The following is a 21,606-nucleotide window of genomic DNA, read 5'->3' as shown; positions in this document are numbered from 1 at the left end:
GAATGATAAAGATTGCTGGCGAAAAGGAAATCGATTTCGGAAAAGGCAGCATTCAAGGTATTGCTTTTATTTTAAATATACAAGTATGCTACGAAAAATTAAAAGGACTTCCTAAATATGGTAAACCTTTTTTTTTTCTTTAATACAATTCTGAAAAACATATATTATTTTTAAAATTTTATACCGAAACCAATAACGTAATTTATATAGGGTTTAATTAAACTAGAAATCATATCGCAAGTTAAGTCCGGTGCCAAAGTCGGATTTTCCTCGCCTCGGTCCGCTCAAGTGATGATTGGCACTTCCGGTGGCATTCAGGTTGAGGTTGCCACTGGGCGAGGTGTACAGGTTGGCCCTGCCTGAAGTCTGGATGGTGGTCATATCGAATTGCGGCACCCTGGTGACCCCCACGGCCGCCTGGTGACCCGTTGCTGTCTGCAGATTGAGCCCGCCCCCAAACTGATCGTGGGTTCGGCTGTGGCTATGGAAGCCAGTGGCATTCAACGAGGTGTTCTGGTTGTGGAGAAGATTGGCCTGGGCTGCGGCAGTGGTGGTGCTGCCCACTCCCTCAATGTGTCCGTGCTGCAGCGAGAGGCCATGTCCATTTCTTAGGAAAGGATAAATATTTAAAATAAATAAATATTTTTTATTGCAAAATATATGATTAGCGTTGACTTACGCATTTACTGTTCCATAGACTCCCTTGGTGACGGGTCCGCCAGTTCCAGGAGTGGATGCAAAGACCCCGGCGCGAGCACTGGCTTGATCACCACCCACCATCACTCCGCATCGCGCTGTGGCCTCTCCGGTCTTTGGGTTTCCTGTCGCCTGGCAATCCATTTTCTATGATTTCTAGATTTCGCCTCACTTCTTACACTGCAGCTTGTAGATTAAATAAATGCAAATGCCCGACAGCCGTTTTTATAGTCCGATTCTCTTTTGTCACAAAAGAATCCCACGCATCTTTGGTACATTCCCTTACAGTTTTCTCTTGTCCAGCTTTTAATCAGCCCATGATACACAGCTATATGGCATTTGTTTTTCCCCTTTGGCAAGTGTCAATAAAGTCAGCGGGGACTCCTATCCTACTTATAGGTATGTATATCTTTGGTTCTTCCCTTTAAAAAGTGATAAATTATGTCTTCCAAAAGTGAATTAAAGAATTTTCAGATATAATTGTAGTAATATTGTCTATGAATAATATTTTAATTTAAAAATGCCTTTATTTATTACAATGCTTTATTTGGTCTTTTTATCCATTTAGGTTTTAAAATTTAGATCACTAGACCACAATTTAATTTTAAATTAGGCGAGGCAATTATCAGTCATTGGTCCCAGCGAAATCATATGGCGCCGTGGCTTAGTTGGTTAAAGCGCCTGTCTAGTAAACAGGAGATCGTGAGTTCGAATCTCGCCGGGGCCTACACAATGTGAAAGTGTGTTAAATTTTTTGAATTAATTAGCACCGCTAATTAAACTTTGATTATAATTTTTTTAATTAGATGATATTTATATTAAAATCAATTTATGACCTTTAACTATTTTAGTATTTTTGGTAACCCATAAATAATTAAAAAAAAAAACACTACTGATGTTTCGAAATTTTCGGCCTCATTGCAAGTGGCGCCGTGGCTTAGTTGGTTAAAGCGCCTGTCTAGTAAACAGGAGATCGTGAGTTCGAATCTCGCCGGGGCCTGAGCACAAGCTGTGTGGGTGTATTTTTTTCCTCTTTCCTTGCCACACATCCAGTGCAATGCGTTGCAGCTGTCAGTCTTGGAGCCTGCGACTTGTTGAAATCGGAATAAAGGGAAAACTCTCGTTTTTCTTTTGTACGTCTGCCCCGATGACAGCTGACAAAAAGTTTGGTCCGCGCAAACAGTGTCCGGGGATTCGGAATCACCAGCCCCATTCTGTCCACCTGTTGTTGTCCTTGCAACGGCGTTGCATAACGGAAACAGTCCGGCGGATATGTTCGACAGCATGTTGCGATGTTGTCCACCGCAAGGTGAAAATAAGTGGAAAAAGACCATATTTGCCTTGCAAATGGAACGAACGGCTTTTCAATTTCCCCCGCTTTTTGCGGTGAAGGGGCACTGCCTGCAATTAGCCGACGGCCAGCAGTCAGCTTATTTGTTTCAATTTATTTATCTTGTTTCCTTTTTTTTTGGTACACAAAAGCACTCGACTCCGGGGCATATAATTATGTAACAATGGGGGAAAAACAAACTTCTGACAGGCCAAACAATGCTATATCATTTTTATGAATTTAATTTACAGCGTCCTTTTTGTTTGTACATCGGATACAGCCAATGTCCTCTTCTAATTTCCTACCGAGCATTAGTATCTGCTCGTCTGCCAGGGGATTTCACTTATCGGATGCGAAACTTGCTGGGATGGCCCCCATTTGATGATCTCAAAGTTCGGCAATCTCCGCAGAAATAGCCCCCCAATATTTGCCCAGACATGTGACGCCCTGACGCCCACCCCGAAAAAAGTGGCTGATCCAGACCTCATCGTCACCCGAGGTTTTTAGCAATTGTCAGCAATTTTCTCAATGGACAGCCCCCGAAACTATCGCCCAAAACCACTAAGCAAATGTCCCTCGTCCAAGCGATGTGTGTGTGCTGTGTATTTTTCTGATTATCCCGGACGGACAGCGAAAGTCCGGCCGGAGTAGCTGGCCGTACATACAGGGGGCGTGTGCATAGCTAAGGCATTAACATAATTTATGTGGTTCCGCCGGATTTGGCTTTGTCGTAAAAAAGGACACTCCATTGTCCGCTTCGAGCCTCGATAACAAAGGCAAAGTCCGGCAGAGCATTGTGGTTTTTATTGTTTTGATGGCCACAAAGTTTATGGAAAACTCCTCTCGGGCGACTCTAATTTCGTTTGTAGTTTCTGTTTCTGTTGACTTTGCGTATTTTTTAATTAAATGAATTTCGGGTGGGCAGAAATCAAATGGTCGCCAGCTAATCTATGTGGCCATTACTCAAATTTTCGGAAAGGATGACTGCATGTTGTGGGGGGTGTACCAAGTTCATGGTCCATAAAAACGTGCGAAATTTTCACGGGCGCGTGAATTTTCACAGCCCTTGTGGGTTCTTGTTTTTGTTTTTCCAGACACGGACTCTCCCCCTTTCTTTCACCTCCTACTGATTGTTGTCACCTGTTTTTGCACACTTTATTCGCAGGCCTCCAGGTAAATTGGGGTATACGGGTTTTCCTTTACAGGTTGTGTTTTTCCTGATTTGTTTAAAGGGCGAATTCTTGGGCGACAGTGCTTTAGAGGGTGTTTGTAATTCGCATTACTGGGAATTTCTTATATTGTTAGTACACCTGGCACGCAGAACTCATAACTCAAAACGTTTTTGTTGGCCTCGTGTAATGTGGCAAAATAAAATCAAGCAACGAAAGCCGAAAACTTCAAGTTTTTCCTTTTTTTATAAATATTATAATAATGAAAAATTGCGGGCACGTTCGGTTGGGTGAAAAGGAATTTGATAACTTTTAAGTGGAAATGGTAAGTAAACGCTTACCTAAAATACTTGTGACAATGTTAATTCATATTTTGTGATTATAAAAAGATTTTTAAATTAAAATAAATATTAAAAAAAAGACCCTTTGGAGATGCGGGGCATCGATCCCCGTACCTCTCACATGCTAAGCGAGCGCTCTACCATCTGAGCTACATCCCCGATGTGAGCGGCGCCGACTTTTTTCACACTAGTTATCAATGGATAGTGGTAGTTCGTTAAAATCTGATAATTTTAGTTTTTTTTTTAATTGTTTTTAACTTTATACACAATATTTTGGGAATTCGTATATGTGCAACACAGAAAATATAATGTTTATGTTATAAAATAAATTGTTTCTTTGAATTTTTCAATATTTGATGTAAAAACAAAATCGAAAACTATTCCAAACTCTAAAATTTCTTACAATTTCAGAAGTACAGATGTAATTGAGCTAGCTAAACTTGAAAATGTTTCCATAAGTAACCAGGGCAGCCTTGAAAGCATATAAAATAAAATTACTTTCATGGTTTGTTGACTCTGGCGGTGTTACAGCACCCGACTACTCATCACAAGGCCCATTAGGCAGCCTGACTTGATGGGACGCCCTGACTGCGAGATGAGATGGGATTAGGAGTAGTTCACCGAGCGACTTCAATAGATGCAGTTGGTAAAATGTCAGTGCTCCAGTTTGTATTTCTGGTGATCCTGGTCCACAGCAGTGGAGCAGCGGAGGAGATCGAAATGGATTTCGATGGGGAGGATCAGCATTCAGCACCAGAGCCCATAGACGGGCGATCTTTCTTCTTTCTGGGCTCCCTGTTCCGCCGCTGGCGCAATCGCTGGATGGCCTACCACAATCCAGATCCGATGTTTGCTGGCCCCGCCTATCCCATATCGGGATATTACAATTGTCCCGTCTACGGCTGCAATCCGGCGGCCATTGGTCCTCAGCCTGGTTACTACGCCACTCCCGCGGGATTCTACACCATGCCTCTGAACCAGCAGCAGGCTCAGGGGAACAGCAACGTCTATATCTACCAGAGTGATCAGAACTCGGCGTCAGCTGGAGGTCCCCTGGGATACGGATACATCGGTGGTGTGTCGCCACTTGGACCTGCCACGCCCCTGCCTCTTCCGCCTCCTGGACTGACACCACCGTCCACAATAAACACGGCGTCGGCCAGTGCCAGCGGCTATTCTCGTCCAGGAGGAGGACCTGGTCAACGGCCAGGACCATTTCCAATACCCTTGCCTCAGCTGGGATGAGGGGGAGACGCTCGCCTAAGTAAACAGGGCCCTCAAAGTAAAAGACAACAATACAATTTTAATTGAAACCAACTATAAAAACTCTTCCCACAAATTTGGATTTTTATTTCAAATAAAATTATAATTTAAATATAGAGTGGCTGAAAAATCCAAGAAAATGTAATATCTCACCCATCCCTCGTATCAATAAAATTACACCAGACCCATTCAGCTGTGCAATTAAAATCATCTTGTTTACATTACCAACTAGATTTCGAAAGTGGCTCGGCTTGCTGAAAAATCCCCAGAAAGGGTTACCCACTCACACGTCCAGCTATCCATTAACGCCAAGGGAAAAACTCCACAAGCAATCTGCATAAACAAACCCATCATCGCCACCATCTCCGTCAGCATCCTCGCCAGCCAAAGGATGAGCTCGAGGTTCCAGGAGCTGAAGCCGAAGCATTTGTTTTGATTCCATCATAACCCATAAGATAGCTGCGGAGGAGGATGGCTGATGAAGTGGTTGGTTGGTTGGTTGGTTGGTTGCGGGGAGGAGGTATGTATTCAATTGTTTGGCAAATAAATGCCCGGCAGCATAATGGATGGCCATCCACTGGCCTGGTCAGCTCCGCACCCGCATCCGCATCCGTGTCCGCTCCTGTTATTATTTTTATATAACTTGCGAAAATAATAATAGAGCTGTGCCCAGGCCCCAGGGCGTGGCAGAGGCAAACAAGCGAGCGACAGTTGAATAAACACAAGTGTGAAAGTGCAGATAGTGACCGGGTATCTGAAGCTGGCCACCGGAATCCGCCTGCCCATATGCTAAGGCGTCTCTGCCTTCTCTCATATGTTTGTGCTGGGACAACAAGGGGAAGTAGACTCCCAGACTCATTTGGCAGGTGCTTGTGCTTTCTTTCGGGCCACTTTCACTGACCGGAAACGGAAATTAAATGCACAAGTTTGTTCCAAAGCGCCCGCATTGCTCGCACCTTATCTTATCGGCTTTCAAGCACTCAAGGCTGAAAGCAGCTATCTTGACCAAGAAACAAGTTGTGTGCTGCCAATCAGCAAATGGAATTGGCCAAAACCAAGGTGCATGAGGCCCTGATGACGCATGAGTAGGCACTTTGACGCAGCCTGGCTCAACGGGGATGTAGCTCAGATGGTAGAGCGCTCGCTTAGCATGTGAGAGGTACGGGGATCGATGCCCCGCATCTCCAGCGGAAAATACTTTTTCTTTTTTTGATTACTTAATTTTTTAAGGTAATTTAAAAACTAAATTAATTAATTAATTGGGGCTTTAAGTTGCAAAAAGTTCATAATGGGCTCAACCGGGATTTGAACCCGGGACCTCTCGCACCCAAAGCGAGAATCATACCCCTAGACCATTGAGCCGCCTGTGCGCAGAGGAACTATTTGTACATTTCAATTACTGCCAGTATGTGAAAGTGAAAATACTTTAAGAAAAGGCACAAAATAGATTGGCAAACAAACAATAAAATAAAAGAAACCCATTATAATAATGTATACAAAATGTTTCATTGGAATTTTGCAGGCACATTTAGCTATTTTGATTTTAATTTATTTTGCATATATAATCTACAGCGTACTCATTTTATACACTAGAAAACAAGCCGCTAAATAATTGATAAATATTAGGAAACTATAAAAAAGGATTTCATTGCAAAAAGGATTCCAACTGGAGATGCGGGGCATCGATCCCCGTACCTCTCACATGCTAAGCGAGCGCTCTACCATCTGAGCTACATCCCCTTGTGTCAAGCAGCCAGCCAAAAGGAAAACAAGCCGGTCACGTATTTTAACATGAATTTTAATTTAATGGTCAATGTCAACAACTTAAAAATCAAATAATACTTGGAGAGGTCCAACAACAGATGGTCTTAGCCATAGTATCCGCCGTAGGGGCTGCCATAGCCGCCACCAAAGCCTCCGGGGAAGCCGCCGGGGAAACCTCCCGTATAGCCACCTCCGAATCCACCTGGGAACCCTCCTCCAAAGCCGCCACCACCGTAGGGCGGAACTGCAACTGGAACGGGGTAGGGCTGGGGTTGTGGCTGTGGTGGAGGACGATTGCCGCCCAAAATGCCGCCGAACAGGTTGCTAAGAATTCCGCCACCGCCGCCGCCGCCTCCAAGAAGTCCTCCTCCACCAAGGAGGTTTCCAAGGATTCGGTTGTCCACCGGTCCACCAGTGGGCTGACCTTCAATGGCCGGCGAGGGACGCTGCTGTGGGTACTCATACTGAGCATAGCAGCAGGCGCAGAGCGAGAGGAGCACCACCACCTGATGAAATCGAAGACAAATCCATTAGAAAACGTCCGATCTTTGGGTTAATCTGCCACCACTCACCGAACAGCTAAGCTTGACCATGTTTCTAGATCGTCTTGAACTTGACTGACTTGCCTAGCCATCGATTGTTTCAGTTTTTATACCCATTATTCTAAAAACCTACGCCCACATTGTCCCGGAACACGGCAGATAGCCGACCTTCAACCCCAATCGAAATTAACCGAAGTCAATGTTTTTCTCACGATTTGTTATATTTGTTAGTTGCTGCGACTAAGTTTTGGCACAATAAAAATTGATAGGTTCGCGAAACTGGTTGTTGTGGATCAAGTTTGTGGAAGTTCTTTGAACTCGGCGAGAAAAGGAAGTACAGGAAGTGCTGGAGGTTGCTATAAATACGGTCGTTCTTAGCTTGGCACCGCTTAGAACGAAGAGACGACATGGGGCAAAACAAGGTGAGTGGAGTGTTACTTTCATATCTTAACCGTGGGTGACAAGGGTCTTCCCCTTTGGCAGATGACGATTCTGGCTCTGAGCCTGCTGCTTTGCATGGGACTTGGCTACGGCCATGGTTTCGGTGGAAAGATCGGCAAGGGCTATGCACCTGTTTATACCAACTTTGTGCCCTATCCGGTGGCGCAGCCCGTCCCAGTGCCCGTGGCCGTTCCTCAACCCATTCCCGTCGCAGTGCCCCAGCCAGTGGTTGTGCCCATTAAGCACGGCTGGAAGGGCGGATTCGGAGGTCTGGGTGGTTATGGAGGGGGCTATGGATACGGAGGTGGCTTCGGTGGCTACCAGAACTTTGCCTCCGCCTCCTCCTTCAGCTCTGCCAGCTCATTTGGCGGGGGCTATGGCGGCTTTGGCGGTGGCATCTTCAAGAGGCGCTGAAAATATTGTTAGGTTTCTCTTTGTTGAATAAATATATTTATCTAAGTTTAATCAGATTGCGCTGTTGATTTATTTTTGTCTGAAAAGACAGATGTTTTACTTTCAATGCGGTTCGTGGCCTAGATAATTTGGCCTGCTTTGGCTGGAAAGTGGCAAACAGCGACTATCAGGGCATGAGGCTCAATGGTCTAGGGGTATGATTCTCGCTTTGGGTGCGAGAGGTCCCGGGTTCAAATCCCGGTTGAGCCCAGCTGTACTGATTTTTTCTTGCCATCTATATAGTTATTTATATTTAATTTGTTAGTTATTTTAATTTGATTTAACATTAATATTGTTTTTAAACTATAATAAAAAAAATGGTTGATAATACTAACGAAGCCTTGGCAAATAAGAAAAAGCGCCACCTATATTTGAATTTAGGTTCGATTAGTATTTGTAAGTCACCGCTAGATGTCGGTCATAAAGTAGTAAGTAAAGAACAATTGTGAATGGTTTATAGCTAAACTAATGTTTCTTATTTAGACGCAAACCACAAATTAAAATGTTTTTAGAACTTTAATTTATTTTTTTTAAGACTCTAGCTTGTGACAAGCAAATTTAAGGAGAGAAAAGAATGTGGTGCTACCAGAACGAAAATAATATAAATTATATTTATGGAAAAGGAAGAACACAAGACGCTTTTATTACAGTTTTCGCATTTTATTACTTATTTACCTAGGTAAATGGGCAAATGAATTAAAACTAAATAACAATAATGTTTCATTGTGATGGCAAGGACATGAAAATTACCTAATAACATTATTAAGGACCTATGGACCTATTTTCCCCAGGAGCCGCCTCCGATATTTCCACCCCCGATCTCAGATCCTTCACTGTAATGGCTTTCCTGGTGGTATTCGTGGTGCTCATAGCCGCTGCTCCTTCCGAAGCCGCCACCATATCCACCGCCGTATCCTCCGCCGTATCCACCGCCGAAACCTCCGCCGTGTCCTCCGCCGAATCCTCCGCCATAGCCTCCTCCGTAACCGCCTCCGAGGCCGCCTCCACCGGCATGGCTGGCCAATCCGGCGCCCAGCTTGGCGCCCACAGCTGCTCCGAGTCCAAATCCAGCTGCTCCACCCACCAATCCGCTCTTCAGGCCCAGCAGCTTGGGAGTGCGAACCTTCAGGCCCACAAATCCTGCGTGTGGTCCCTTAAAGGCCAGCAATTTGACTTTTCCGGCTGAGGCATTTCGCACGAGGAGCAAGAAGCATATGCCCACGAGAAGAAGCACACTTGAACGCTATAATATAAATATTAATTTCGAAGTTATTTAAATTTATTTAATTACATATTACTATAGGAATTTTGAATGTTGTATGTAAAAACATTATCAAAAACAATTTTAACAACATTTTTTTGTAAGCATATATACAAACCATTTTAGATTAATCGATTTTTAAAAATAATTTTTGTTAAAAAAGTGAAATCACTTTTTTTTTAATTATTACAACTTTTTTTGGAAATCTGAGTTTAACAAGTCTATTTTTAACAACAGAAATGCCTTTAAAATGCTGTACACTTTTTTTAATCAAAGGTTATGCATAGTGTTTTCTATTTTTTGTTCTTTGAAATCACTTTTTAAACACTTTGCCAAAATATAATTGTGGTTTCTTGTCCAATTAAAATCCATCACAATCCAACACTTACAATGATTTGCATTTTGTCTTTCTATGCTGTTTTAATGGCTTATATCTGTTTTGGAAATAAGCACAGGTTTTTAGTGTTTTCAAACTTATTATATCTCGTTGTAAAACCTCAAGCTCAACTGTGTGGGCCGATGACGAAGCTGGTCTTTTGGCTTGGACTGGGACAACGACGCGTGATCAATTGAAGCGTCTGCGCGGCGGTCGACGCTTTTTTATCTCGCTGACGCGATTTCTGAGCGGTTCGAGTCGCCCTTATGCAATCAGCCGTGGAAGAGGTCTTGTTTGACTTCGCCTTTGTGGCTGTTGTTGTTGCTGCCGACGTGAACTTCAGGCTGTGGCTTATATTTGCCTTATGCACATGATTTGCCCCTGAAAATTTCAGGTTTATCGAGAGCAAAAAGAGTGAAAAGGGGGGTAGAGACCAATGAATGTCAATGGGAAACGTGCCAACAAAATTCGCCAGTACAGAAGCCAGAAAAAATTAGAAGTAAGATCACCTTTCCACCATGTATGCTCAGCATTTTAAGTGAAATCTGATAGCAAACATGCAAATAGAAAAACTAATGCACAGGTGAATCATTTGGGTATTTACGTTTTATTGACCTCCATCACACTAAAAGCCAAATAAAGAAACCAAACAAAACAGGGGCAGAAATTTCCAGCAGCTACGCGCTGTTTTTTCCCAACTCATCGGCCGAATGGGTAGCCTCCGTAGCCGGAAGATCCGTAGTTGTTGTAGTTGCTGAACTGGTTGTACTGCTGCTGGTAGCCACCGCCATATCCTCCGCCGAAGCCTCCGTAGCCTCCGTATCCCGGGTAACCGAATCCCCCCTGATATCCTCCCGCACTGCTGCTCGCTGCGGCACTGGCCGACGAATAGCTTCCTCCGTATCCTCCATATCCGCCGTATCCTCCGTAGGGTGCAAATCCGTAGCCAAAGCCCGACCCCGGAAACTGGGGGGCACTCAGAACTCCGGCCAGCAGGCAGCACAGCAGCAAAGACAATGTTGGGTACTGCAGCGTTTAAAAAGAATCCAAATTAGACGGCTAGTCCGCGAAGATAAAACCTTAATGTACTCCCACCTTCATGGCTGGCGAACAACTCAATGGCAACTGGTCAAAGTTTGGCACTCTTATAGTTGCCAAAAAACGGAAGTGAACTTTGCAGTAATTACAATCATGGGACTTGGCATAATTATAGAACAAATGCGAGACTATAATCATTAGTACAGAGACTCTTTGCTATACCTTTGAATATTGTAAATACTTATGGTGGTTCATTAACCTCCCAGTAATCTGCACTTCAAATTATTTATAACTGGGAATAAGTCAGCTTAAATATTATACAAATTTTACATTTTTTAATAATTTTTTTTTAATTTAAAAAGGAATGTAACACAAATAAATTAATAAGTATCTGTATTGCATTACCCCTATTTTATAGCAGCATGCTTTCTGCCTAAAATGTTCTTGAAGTTTGGACCATCTCTTCAAAAACCTTGATAAATTCACCATCTACAAGATTCTCACATCCCCGCTTCTTCTCCACGCTGTCATCGAATCTAACTACAATTTCCTGGCTAGCCGAGATGTGGGTTGGTCTCACTTTGGTACGCCGCTGACGTCATCTGGAGGTGAATAAACTGAAAACGAAAGTGAAGGCGCAACAATTGGGCAGAATAAACAAAAGCAGTTGGACACATGCATATGTCAGGCATCTAGTTAGTCTTATATGTAGTTGGATCTGCCGGAATAGCATCCGTAACAAGTGCTAATGGGCCAAACAAATGCGGGCTGCCCATATCGTTCCTCCCGACCTGCTTCACTGCACGTTCTTCGCCGAAGTTTGTTGTTTAAGTCATTTGTTTTGCCTGTTATCTGTGCACTGGATATATTGAATACCCTACAAAAGGGCAGTATTTTTTTATAAATCAAGAGTGCATTGATTTGGTATAAACAGCTGTTTTTAGCATTTAATGTAATTTACTTATTAGTTTTAAACAAACGTTTTATAGTTGTTTTTAGTTTTAAGGTGTTTCTATATAATATGAATAACTTATTTATTAATTTTATTAGATTTATGTTCGAGATAATATTTTATATGTTTATAATAATTATATTAATTTTATATTTAAATCCAAACATGCAACGTCATCTACGCGCTAGAGTAAAATGTAATCTCCATATTTTCGTCTCTTCTAGTTGGTCTTGAAAACCGCCGGGTGATTGTAGTATGCGATCGCTTCAGTGATTATTTTCATTGGGTTTTCCACGATCTTGATCGGAGGGGAGCCGAAGGTAACTCTAAAAAACAACGATACCTTAATTTTGGGGCTGTGGCTTCAGCAAATTAACGCGTTCTGGGGCCCAGTGAAGCATCGCCAGGTAAATTGTCTCTTGCTCGAGTTGCCGGGGGATTCCGAGATGTCGTCACAAACTGGTTTCGCTTTCGCTGTGTTTGTTCTGCAATTTGCGTAGAATCACTTGGCGATGCGTGGCGCGTACTTGAGCTTCTTGGCCAGATTGGAGCGGCGGCCTAAAGGCGGTATAAAAGCGGCGGGCACTCCACAATTGCAATTTAGTCTCGACCAAGAGCCCTCGTTATCGCAATGTTTGTGCTTCGCGTGGGTTGTGTAAGTCCGGCCGCTGATTCCCCTCCGATTGGGATGCACATTTAATGGATTTGCTCGTTCCACAGATGCTGGCTCTTCTGCTGATCGCCGGTCAAGGCCAGGCGGCGCCCGTCAAGGCCGAGGGTCGCACCCTGGGCCTGCTGGGTGCAGGGTTTGGAGGCAGTGTGGGCCTGAGCGCGGGCATCGGAGTGGGCGGTGGCCTTTATAGCGGATTCGGAGGCGGCGGCGGCTATCCCGGTGGCTATGCCAGTGGCTATCCTGGCGGATATGGCGGTGGATATGGCGGATACTCCGGCTATCCCGGCTACGGAGGCGGCTACTACCCAGGAGGAGGCTACTCCGGCTTCGGGCACAGGCCGCATGGAGGAGGCTTCTACCCGGGCGGCGGCTCCTACTACAACCAGGGCGGATCCTATGGCGGCCACTACAGCCAGTCGCAGTACTCCAATGGGTACTACAATGGCGGTGGCTACGGAGGCGGTGGCTATGGCGGCGGTGGCTTCTTCGGCTAGTAAAGCTCCTCAATCTCGCCACCTGGCTAGTGAAGTACTTGTGATTCGCACTTGGTAGATTGTAACATACACAAAATAAGAAAACAGAAACCAGAAATAATAAGCTCAGTTTAAGACACTCGAAATCCGGTTTCTCTGCTGGGAATATTGTCCTTGGCGCTGCCTTTGTGGCTCTTCTCTCGCTGATTTTTATGAAGTAGACGCGACGTGCATAAATTTAATGGCCACAGATCCGAGATTTATGCACAGGCCTGGCTAATCCGCCGCCTGGAGACTGTCTTGGGAATTCCCTCTTTTAATCTTTCGGGGGGTAATTTGTCCGTAAGCTAACTTGGATTTCAGTCAGAAGTTTGCTGCCCAGTGAAGGAGACGTTTCCGACCCCATAAAGTATATATATTCTTGATAAGCATCACTATACGGAGTCGATCTAACCATGTCCGTCTGTCCGTCGGCTTCCCAAGTATACTTCAGATTTCTAGTTCTTAGAACAGAATTTATTAATTTGGGGCCCAGCCATATACCATGTACCATATAAAACATAAAACGAACAATCTAAAGCAATCTATCAAAATATAAAATATAAAGACAAGCTCGATGCTTAGCACCTGGCGGTGCAATCCTTTCACACCAAGCTGGATGTCGAGCTGAAGGCGCTTCACTGGACGAATCGCGGGCATTACGGACCAATATCGAACACCAATTCACTGCGCTGCAAAACCAATCAGAAAGCCAAGAACCGAACCTTCTGAAAACCCAGCCCCAAAATAATTCAAAAATTATCCCGCTGGGATTCGAGCGGGATTGGAACAAGGTACTCTTATTTTGAACACAATCTTTGGGTGAATTGGACATCGGATTGCGAAGCAAGTGTTATGTAAACTAAAATCGTTTCTATTATTCCTTAAATACTACATTACAAATATACACATCGCTATACAAATACTCGATCGTAGCTGACTATCCATAGCTGCTCCTCTGATCCCTGGACCGAAATCCTCCCGTTTGGTAAACTGGCTGCACCTGACCCGTCAATTGCTGAATGATTCCGTTCACCGTGGTGGCCACGCCGCCAACCAACTGGGCCGGGGTCACAGGGGGCTAAGATTGAATGGATACGTTATACTTGGATTTCGTTAATCAGCTTTTACTTACCGCTCCGGCAGAGTCGTAGTAGACGCGATTGGGAACGGGTCGCCGCACTGGAGGAGGTGCCGAATAGTTGGGATCCACCTCGGGATCGCTCTGCGCATCTCCGGCGGGGCGAATGGGATCGCGGAGGGGATCTCGAATCGGGACACCCGGCACTACGGCAGAGTTAAGAACTCCCGGGGCGAAGAGCGACAGCCAGGTGGCGAAGGGAGCATAGGGACGCACTGGCACTGGAATGGGCTGAACGGGTGGCAGGGGATCTGACAGGAGGCCTCCGCCAAGGCCGCCAAGGCCACCTCCTCCGTAGCCACGACATCCGCCGGGATAGACGTTCACCACATTCACGTCGAACAGGAAGCGACCCTGCTCGTCGGGATCCTTCTGCCCGCCCTTGGCATCGCGGCCAAATGGAGAGCAGGGGCCACCGCCGTATCCTCCGTATCCTCCATAGCCGCCATATCCACCGTATCCGCCATATCCTCCCAGGTACGGCCTGGCCAACCTCTTGAGTTTCTTCTTCAGCAGCAGGGTGCGTTCATCGCCCACTTCGTCCAACTCCTGGTTGGAGGCGCCGGCGAACTTGGCATTCTCCTTGTCCGACTTGCTGGTGGTGGTCTCCTCCTTGGCCTTCCGGCCGCCCAGGGAGTTGCCGGAGTACGAGGCCGAGTATGCCCTTCGGCGGGGATACGTGTAGCTATAGCTGCGCGAATAGGCCAACGAATAGCCCAGGGCTCCCAGGAGGAGTAGAAGGAAAAGTTGCATGTTGGGCATGCGATTCGATTGCTGGAATGATGACTTCTGCACGCTCGGCGGGATGGACACAAACTAATCCCCTAATGCGGAGCACGCCCCAACTTATCACCTTGCTCGTGTGCGAAAAAAGTCCGACTCGCATTTGGCAAATTTGTTGCTATTCCCTTAGAAGGCAGCCAGATACCGGCGATATTGCATAATGCCCTTTTTTATTGGATCGCATTTTTCCAGGGCATTGTTTTGATATGGTAATTCAGGCCGCCCACCCGAGCCACCGGCATCGCCAGCCTCATCATCATCAGCATAATCGCCCACATGGCACAACAATGGCGAAGAAAAAACCATGTTACACTTGGCGACTCATGTGCATTGACCTGAACCGAGCGATGGAAGCTCTCACCCAGCGCTGTTTTGGCCACAACCACGTTTCTGCCAAAAACGTAGCCCGAAAGTGGGTCAATGTCGCCTTCGCCGACTGCACCGACTGACGCTAATATGGGAGCCAGGCCAATTAGTTCGGCAGGGATGCACGGATGCTTTTCACATTAATCAAATTGGCTTTATAACTTCAGGCAATTCATTTCTTGGGAAAAGTGAACGACAACTACAGAGCGTTGTTATTAATATCTAATCAAAAAGGTTGTCCAAAAATGCTATACTTTGATATTTCCAGCTGCTTTATAAACATGAATCATCTCTTCAATCTGGGAATCAATAATCAAATTTGGCTAAGTGAAATCAAGACAAAGCTGTTTAAAGTTAAACAGTTTACCAAAAAAGGTTTTAAAAAGTTAAAGCAAATCGTGGTGAATTTACAGAAATCTGTTCAACAGCGAACTTGGTAGTCTGACTTATTAAAACAAATGAAATATCATAAACAGACCAAGAATAACTATTTCCTGTTAAAACCGAAAAGTTGTGCAGTACCTTTACATGTAAAAAGTGTATTTAAGCACACAAAGTGATCGTTAGGCGTCTACGCTTACGGTTAGTATAAGTATACATTCAACTTAGAACTAGGAAAACAAAACTGTACAACTTGCGGGGAGTCCAAGCAGCCTCTGTTTGACCTGCGGAAGTGGAACCTCCCATGAGCTACTATCAGTACAATAATTAAGCTGAGCTAGGAAGTCTGTGCGTTGAATTTTCGGCTTGCCCCCGTCCCAATTTCTAGACAGCCATCTTCGGTTTGTTAGCCTCGGCCCGCTTGCGGATGGCCTTCAGCCGCTGGTTGCAGTAGACCCGCAGGAAGATGGCCACGAAGACGATCAGAACACCAAAGATGCCCAGCAGCGAAATGCTGTGCTGGTAGATGAAGCAGGAGAGCATGATGGCCACGGCCTGTGGGAAGCAGAACAAAATTCCTCGTGAGCAGGCAGTTGATTAAACAAACCCCATTCCTCCAGCTGGAGAATAACTCACCTGACGCAGCGTCATTATTATGGTAAACACAACTGGGCCGAAGACATCAATTGTGTGATAGATAAACAATTGTCCCACCGCTGAGCAAACAGAAAGCACTACCATGTCAAACACGAACTTGGGATGCTGAACAAAATAAATAGAAAGAAAGTGATATAGGACATACTTCCCATGTATGTTGTACTCTACATACGAGAAACTTATAAATTGCTAAAGTACCTAATTTGATAAACCACATAATGTATACAGTTGGGCCAAACCAAACAACGAGGTTATAAACAGGAGCCGGTTTTAGGTTGTTCAAGCTATGAAGAACAAGCAAATCCAATATTCTTTCCATTGCTTCGTTATACACCTACCTCTGTGGCAAATGCCAAGGAGTCCATGAATCCGCCCTGCATCGACAGCGAGGCTCCAGTGAAGATGGAGGAGAACAGGTTCACGCCGCACATCATCTGCAGCGGGGTCATGCCGTAGCCCTTGAAGAGCGATCCCTGCCAGTTGGCGGTGAAGCTGTCGAACACCATGTACATGGAGAGCAGGAAGATGCCCGTGAGCGTGGTCACTCCGCTGGCCTTGCTGCTGTCCGAGGAGCCGCTCATGAAGAATATCATGCCCAAGGAGATAAGCAGGGCCGTCACATACTCGTAGCTCTCGTACTTGGCCTTGGACATCAGTTTGCCCATCAGCATCACGGGTATGATCTTGCAGGACTTGGCCAGCACCTGCGTGGGAAAGTTGACAAACTTCAGCGCCTCGTACTGGAACCAGGCGCTCATTATGTTCGAGAAGGAAGCATAGGAGTACTTGTACAGCGGAGCGCGATGTCGCACTGGCGAGGGCTGCCATTGCAGATAGGCCAGGGCCACGAGGAAGGCCAGCAATCGGTTGGAGAACACCAGAAATTGTGAGTCCTTGAACTTGGCACTTTCTCCTGCAAAGTTCAGGTAGTTCTGCGTCATTATCTTCTCCTGGAGCACGCCCCAGGTGAGGTAGGAGATCATCAGGCCGCCGAAGCACCAAAAAAGCTGCACTGCCTCTTGCGAACTTGTTCGCTTGGCGGCCGCAGTTGCCGGCGGACGTTCCTTATCCGCTGAACTGCCTACAGCATCCTGCTGATCGTATCCGGAGTTGCCCGTGATGCACATGTTGATGGCCCTATGCAGGAAAGTCTTGTTGCCCCTCTCCAGGTAGTTGGTCCTACCCACATACTTGTAGATCAAGTAGCCCGGCACAAAGACGCAGCTGTAGCCAAAGCAATTGACCAGGAGCTTGAGGAACCAGGCGTAATCCGAGCTCTGCGACTCGACCAGCTGGGAAAGTGTCACATCCTGGTTGTAGTAGCCGCCCAAAGAGGCTCTCAGCAGATCCGAGAAGAAGTGTATGACCAGCAGGCTGCCCACGATGAAGGAGCTGTTGCCGATATTGGAGGACGTTTTAGTTACATAATGGAGTAGGTAACAAGATCGGTTCATACCATATGACCAGCTCCGGAACTCGACCCATCTTGTAGGCATACATGTGGCGCGTTTCGTTGGTTCTCTCGGATTGAATTCCCAGCGGTGCTGACTCGGCCGTTCGCTTATTCGGGTTCCTATTGAACCCGCAGGCGATTATCTATCTATTCGCAGTCAAGTGTCAAGAGTTCAACAACCGGCGCGGTGCTGAAACTAGTTTTGGCATGATTCGCACGCAGACGAAATCAGAATCGGCTAATTACCATATCCCGGGTTTGTTTACAATCGCTCGCGGTGGCCAGATGTGCGTGTGTGGTGCGTTGGGCGTTCGGCGGTGTTCTGTTCTGGCGATCCGACGGAGTGGGCTCCCCGGGGCAGTTGGATCGCGCAGCCGGCACTCTGGCCAGCTGCTCAAACAGTCTGGTGGCTGTCGCGTACGTGGAAGTGGGTGAGCTCCATGGTTTCCAAAGGGTTTCGTCGGCTGTTATTATTTTTTATGTCTTGTTTGTGTGACTGCACTACCTTGCGCCCCGAATACCAGAACGCCTTAATAAGTGGCCGTTTGCCAGCTGGTCACACTAACATGCCGCGAACTTCGAATTGTTGTTATGAAAACTAACAACATTTCTTAAATTAAATAAAAACTATAGAGAATTGTTAGTTGTGGAGCTACCCTTCAAGTTCGGCAATGTAAGATTGTTATTGATTCACTCATTAAATCGTAAATTGTTAATTGTTGTTTTTTTTTTAAAACGACGAATTTAAGGAACTTAATTTAAACATATATTTTCCAAAATTTTTCATTAAATCGGTTAGTTATAGGTTATAAACAATACGTTTCTTTGTTCGCAATAAGTTATACGCTTTTTCTTCTTAAATTCTTAAAACTAATTAAATTCGTTAATTTTTGTTTCATGACTAATTTTTAAAATATTCTTATAGACGTTGCAAAAGTGTTTTATTTTATGGTTTTTTAGAGATATTTTTATGTTTTTTTAAACAAAACGGTACGACATGTTCTCAAATTTACAGTCAAACGAAAGGAAATTCCGTTTGATGTCTGCTACCAGGCGCACAGCATGTGCAGGAGGAGTGTGGAATGTGTGATTCAGAGGACACCCCAATGAATTGAAATCGAAAGGACCCGGCTGCCAGCCTGTGTGTTTGTGTGTGCGGGGGGTGTGTCGCTTGACATTGCCACAGTTTACTTTAGGGGTGGGTTTCGATGGCAGTGGCGTGTCCTCGGCGACTGTTCAACCCTCAGAGCTGCCGATTTGGCTCTTTTCGGCTAATATAAAACAATAATAATAAATCTGAAAAAAAGCTTTTTCCAAATTTCTGTGAGTTTTGAATATTTTGTGAACTAAAGCGTGTTATTGTATTTCATAACAAATAGAGGGTAGTCCTTTAGAGATAATTATCCAATGGAAAAAAAAATTTTAATTTTTACTGTAGTAAGTAACATTTAACCAAATGGAATAATGGAAAGAGCAATATAAGAATGTAATAGTTAGCAATAGCTTTTTGCTCCATCCTGCTCAATTCTTGTAATAAAAATACAAATATTATATAGGTAACAAAAGGCATATCTTCCAAACCTATGTATTTCATCAATTGCCACTTATCTATCTAGCTATTTTTAAGCCACACCTTTCGCACCGCTGACAACCACTGGAGCAGGGACTCGGTCGCCGGGACTACGCCCCTGCGGATGGCGGGTCGCGATTCCGACCGCCCAAGTGGGTGGGCCACGGGCAGCGGCAACCTCCGCGTCCTGCAGAGCGTTTCAATTAGCGAGTGCGGGCACTGGGTGGCGCCCAAAACGAGCGGCGCACGGCCGGACTGGTTCTTTGTGATTTTTGGCAAGAACCCGGCCAAGAACCTCGGCAGCAGCAGCAGCGGCAGCACATTCAAATAGACAGACACGTGTCCATCAGCGGTTTAACCCTTCTTAAGGTAACGCCCAAGGATTACCAGGCGACCAGGAATCCGAGTGGGTGGCCCTTCGCCGTGCGCAGCCACTGCGCATGTCGCCCACTAGGGCGTGATCTACGGGGCGGAGTATTGTGCTCGGCCAGCCCCCGACCGCCCATCCGCGGCAATGGTAATGGGCTGGGCTCTTTGACGTTGCCACTGTCGAGGCCATTACATAACGCTAACATGCGGGAGCAGTCCGTGCGACGGGCCAAACCGGTTAACAGTTACGTCGTAACTAGGAGCAACCTTAGTGGACCAGGCGCACAGAAGCGCCAGCCGGAGCGACCATTACTACGTCTTTACATCGAGGCAGCCACCCCAGGGTGGGTTTTGCTACAGTCGCAGTCGTGAATACAGCAGCATTTTTAAATTTAAAGAATTACAACTGCGCGCAGCCGTACAAGAGGGGCAATAAAAGCAGTGATTGACTTACATTCGACTTTGCATAAAATCGAGAGAAATGGCAAATACCAGAGAAACAATGCTTCTGGGCGAAGCTCTGAGAAAAGCCGTCATGGACGAGGTGATTCCAGGAGAGTTAACCCTGGCAAAAAATCTGGCCACTAGCGGCAAGCTTAACTCATATGGTATAGCAGTATCAAGCAGTAATGCAGCCTGTATCACCAGTACTCTGACAACAACTCACAGTCCAATATATACCAACACTACATCATCACCCAGCATATGCAGTGGCATGTGCTCAACGCCTATGCCTCCTAAAGCATTAAGCACTTCTATAGACTTCCCCCCTCTACCGGATTCACCCAGATGGCAAAAAATCCAGAGCCAGAAGAGGAAGGGGTCATCGAACTCACCAATAAGTCAACGAAAACGTGCCGATATTAGAAATTTAGAACCCAGTGACCCTGTGTCAGCAAACAGGTTCGAAACACTATCAGTTGATGACGATGAGATGGACTGCAATAGTGTGGACGAACCATCGACTAGCGCTGCAGCAGCGGCTTACCGTTCTCACACCGCTTCTAAGGCTAAAGACAGCAATGCACATAACAAGAACGCAAACGTACAAAGTAAAACTGATTCATCTACGGTAAAATCTGCTTCTACTGGTAGTCCAAAACCACCACCAATCGTTCTTATGGACGTGACAAACGTGAACGAACTTCTTATCGCTATCGAGGAAGTTACAAATCTTGAAAATGTTGAAATCAAATCCTCTGTGGGCTCCACTCACAGAATCTACACCAAAGACGCAAACACCTACAGGGCTGTAGTACGACAACTAAGTTCCCTGAAAATTGAATTCCATTGCTATCAATTGAAAGACGAGAAACCATTCAGAGTTGTTGTGCGAGGATTACACCATTCACAGCTCCATCATAAAATCAAAGAGGAATTACTCAGACAGGGGCATAAAGTTCTATCAATATATAACCCAAAAAGCAACAAGAGCGGTGAACAGATGAACCTCTTCTTCATTAATGTAGAAAAGAATCTAAATAACAAAGATATACTCCAACTACGATCTCTATGTCGCCAACGCGTCCGTTTTGAAGTAGCCAGAAAAGCACAAGACATAGTGCAATGTCGGAGATGCCAATCGTTTGGTCATACTGCAAGATATTGCTACAGACCTTTTATCTGTGTCTCTTGCGGTGACTACCATAAATCATCAGATTGTCCCAGAAGCAAAGAAGCACCAGCAACTTGCACTCACTGTGGTGAAAATCACCCAGCTAACTTCCGTGGCTGCAAATCCTATCAAAAATTGCTCAAAATGAACGAAAATGTACAGAAAACCCCAAAAGTGAGCATAAACAATAACTCTACACCCAAACATTATGAAAATGGAGTTTCTTATGCTCAAATAGCCAGAAATGCAAATCCAATCACGGAAAAACAAAACAAACGACCAGGAAACCTAACAAATAGGCTACAGGACGCCATTCAACAGCAACATCACTACGGTGCAAAAAATCATGCGCACTTTTTCCCAGATGTGTCACAACAGCAAAATGCACAAGAATCTAAACTAGAAATGGCAGTTGCATCGCTCTCAAAAGCTATCGAGGGTCTATACGCCATGCAAGCCC

At 45.4% G+C, this 21,606-nt stretch overlaps 9 protein-coding genes and 7 non-coding genes across 19 annotated transcripts; 7 read left to right on the top strand and 9 right to left on the bottom strand.

Annotated features, from left to right (window-relative positions):
• Positions 1-197: 197 nt before the first annotated feature.
• LOC108031307 (attacin-A) lies at positions 198-871 on the bottom strand. The gene is made up of 2 exons (XM_017104551.3): positions 680-871; positions 198-607 (listed from the first exon to the last, which is right to left on the bottom strand). Exons 1-2 carry the CDS (start codon positions 838-840, stop codon positions 223-225), a joined length of 546 nt encoding a protein of 181 aa, XP_016960040.1. The 5' UTR covers positions 841-871; the 3' UTR covers positions 198-222.
• A 478-nt stretch (positions 872-1,349) lies between these two features.
• Trnat-agu (transfer RNA threonine (anticodon AGU)) lies at positions 1,350-1,423 on the top strand. The gene has a single exon. It is a non-coding gene; the product is annotated as a tRNA-Thr (tRNA).
• A 199-nt stretch (positions 1,424-1,622) lies between these two features.
• On the top strand, positions 1,623-1,696 carry Trnat-agu (transfer RNA threonine (anticodon AGU)). Its single transcript has one exon. It is a non-coding gene; the product is annotated as a tRNA-Thr (tRNA).
• Positions 1,697-3,393: 1,697 nt separating this feature from the next.
• Positions 3,394-4,923, top strand: LOC108031251 (uncharacterized). Of its 2 annotated transcripts, none has more exons than XM_017104488.3 (2): positions 3,394-3,520; positions 3,948-4,923. In XM_017104488.3, the coding sequence occupies exon 2, from the start codon at positions 4,137-4,139 to the stop codon at positions 4,779-4,781; it is 645 nt and encodes a 214-aa protein (XP_016959977.1). In that variant the 5' UTR covers positions 3,394-3,520; positions 3,948-4,136; the 3' UTR covers positions 4,782-4,923. The 2 variants fall into 2 exon arrangements, with proteins under 2 accessions (XP_016959977.1, XP_016959979.1); XM_017104490.3 differs by having other exon boundaries at positions 3,456-3,520; positions 4,068-4,923.
• Trnaa-agc (transfer RNA alanine (anticodon AGC)) lies at positions 3,623-3,695 on the bottom strand. Its single transcript has one exon. It is a non-coding gene; the product is annotated as a tRNA-Ala (tRNA).
• Positions 4,924-5,913: 990 nt separating the features above from the next.
• Trnaa-agc (transfer RNA alanine (anticodon AGC)) lies at positions 5,914-5,986 on the top strand. The gene has a single exon. It is a non-coding gene; the product is annotated as a tRNA-Ala (tRNA).
• A 103-nt stretch (positions 5,987-6,089) lies between these two features.
• On the bottom strand, positions 6,090-6,161 carry Trnap-ugg (transfer RNA proline (anticodon UGG)). Its single transcript has one exon. It is a non-coding gene; the product is annotated as a tRNA-Pro (tRNA).
• A 305-nt stretch (positions 6,162-6,466) lies between these two features.
• Trnaa-agc (transfer RNA alanine (anticodon AGC)) lies at positions 6,467-6,539 on the bottom strand. Its single transcript has one exon. It is a non-coding gene; the product is annotated as a tRNA-Ala (tRNA).
• A 128-nt stretch (positions 6,540-6,667) lies between these two features.
• LOC108031323 (uncharacterized) lies at positions 6,668-7,156 on the bottom strand. The gene is made up of 2 exons (XM_017104569.3): positions 7,136-7,156; positions 6,668-7,069 (listed from the first exon to the last, which is right to left on the bottom strand). The coding sequence occupies exons 1-2, from the start codon at positions 7,154-7,156 to the stop codon at positions 6,668-6,670; spliced, it is 423 nt and encodes a 140-aa protein (XP_016960058.1).
• A 356-nt stretch (positions 7,157-7,512) lies between these two features.
• Positions 7,513-7,960, top strand: LOC127011589 (keratin-associated protein 19-2). The gene is made up of 2 exons (XM_050889159.1): positions 7,513-7,527; positions 7,589-7,960. The coding sequence occupies exons 1-2, from the start codon at positions 7,513-7,515 to the stop codon at positions 7,958-7,960; spliced, it is 387 nt and encodes a 128-aa protein (XP_050745116.1).
• Positions 7,961-8,137: 177 nt separating this feature from the next.
• On the top strand, positions 8,138-8,209 carry Trnap-ugg (transfer RNA proline (anticodon UGG)). The gene has a single exon. It is a non-coding gene; the product is annotated as a tRNA-Pro (tRNA).
• A 429-nt stretch (positions 8,210-8,638) lies between these two features.
• On the bottom strand, positions 8,639-9,925 carry LOC108031249 (uncharacterized). Its single transcript, XM_017104485.3, has 3 exons — positions 9,757-9,925; positions 9,650-9,694; positions 8,639-9,242 (listed from the first exon to the last, which is right to left on the bottom strand). Exons 2-3 carry the CDS (start codon positions 9,659-9,661, stop codon positions 8,778-8,780), a joined length of 477 nt encoding a protein of 158 aa, XP_016959974.1. The 5' UTR covers positions 9,662-9,694; positions 9,757-9,925; the 3' UTR covers positions 8,639-8,777.
• A 299-nt stretch (positions 9,926-10,224) lies between these two features.
• On the bottom strand, positions 10,225-10,737 carry LOC108031305 (keratin-associated protein 19-2). Its single transcript, XM_017104549.3, has 2 exons — positions 10,732-10,737; positions 10,225-10,662 (listed from the first exon to the last, which is right to left on the bottom strand). The coding sequence occupies exons 1-2, from the start codon at positions 10,735-10,737 to the stop codon at positions 10,336-10,338; spliced, it is 333 nt and encodes a 110-aa protein (XP_016960038.1). The 3' UTR covers positions 10,225-10,335.
• A 1,497-nt stretch (positions 10,738-12,234) lies between these two features.
• On the top strand, positions 12,235-12,918 carry LOC108031285 (pupal cuticle protein Edg-91). The gene is made up of 2 exons (XM_017104528.3): positions 12,235-12,281; positions 12,347-12,918. Exons 1-2 carry the CDS (start codon positions 12,258-12,260, stop codon positions 12,791-12,793), a joined length of 471 nt encoding a protein of 156 aa, XP_016960017.1. The 5' UTR covers positions 12,235-12,257; the 3' UTR covers positions 12,794-12,918.
• Positions 12,919-13,751: 833 nt separating this feature from the next.
• LOC108031275 (uncharacterized) lies at positions 13,752-14,705 on the bottom strand. The gene is made up of 2 exons (XM_017104516.3): positions 13,947-14,705; positions 13,752-13,892 (listed from the first exon to the last, which is right to left on the bottom strand). Exons 1-2 carry the CDS (start codon positions 14,703-14,705, stop codon positions 13,752-13,754), a joined length of 900 nt encoding a protein of 299 aa, XP_016960005.2.
• A 915-nt stretch (positions 14,706-15,620) lies between these two features.
• LOC108032155 (adenosine 3'-phospho 5'-phosphosulfate transporter 1) lies at positions 15,621-18,094 on the bottom strand. Of its 3 annotated transcripts, none has more exons than XM_044090851.2 (5): positions 17,839-18,094; positions 17,596-17,788; positions 16,478-17,531; positions 16,119-16,244; positions 15,621-16,037 (listed from the first exon to the last, which is right to left on the bottom strand). In XM_044090851.2, exons 2-5 carry the CDS (start codon positions 17,637-17,639, stop codon positions 15,867-15,869), a joined length of 1,395 nt encoding a protein of 464 aa, XP_043946786.1. In that variant the 5' UTR covers positions 17,640-17,788; positions 17,839-18,094; the 3' UTR covers positions 15,621-15,866. The 3 variants fall into 3 exon arrangements, with proteins under 3 accessions (XP_043946786.1, XP_016961490.1, XP_050744909.1); XM_017106001.3 differs by having other exon boundaries at positions 17,596-17,782; XM_050888952.1 differs by lacking the exon at positions 17,839-18,094 and having other exon boundaries at positions 17,596-17,813.
• Between the last annotated feature and the right edge of the window lie 3,512 nt (positions 18,095-21,606).

The sequence above is a fragment of the Drosophila biarmipes genome, chromosome 3R, assembly GCF_025231255.1.
Source record: "Drosophila biarmipes strain raj3 chromosome 3R, RU_DBia_V1.1, whole genome shotgun sequence".
Lineage (NCBI taxonomy): Eukaryota > Metazoa > Arthropoda > Insecta > Diptera > Drosophilidae > Drosophila > Drosophila biarmipes.
The sequence above is the reverse complement of the archived record's forward strand: the minus strand, read 5'-3'. Positions and strand labels throughout refer to the sequence as shown.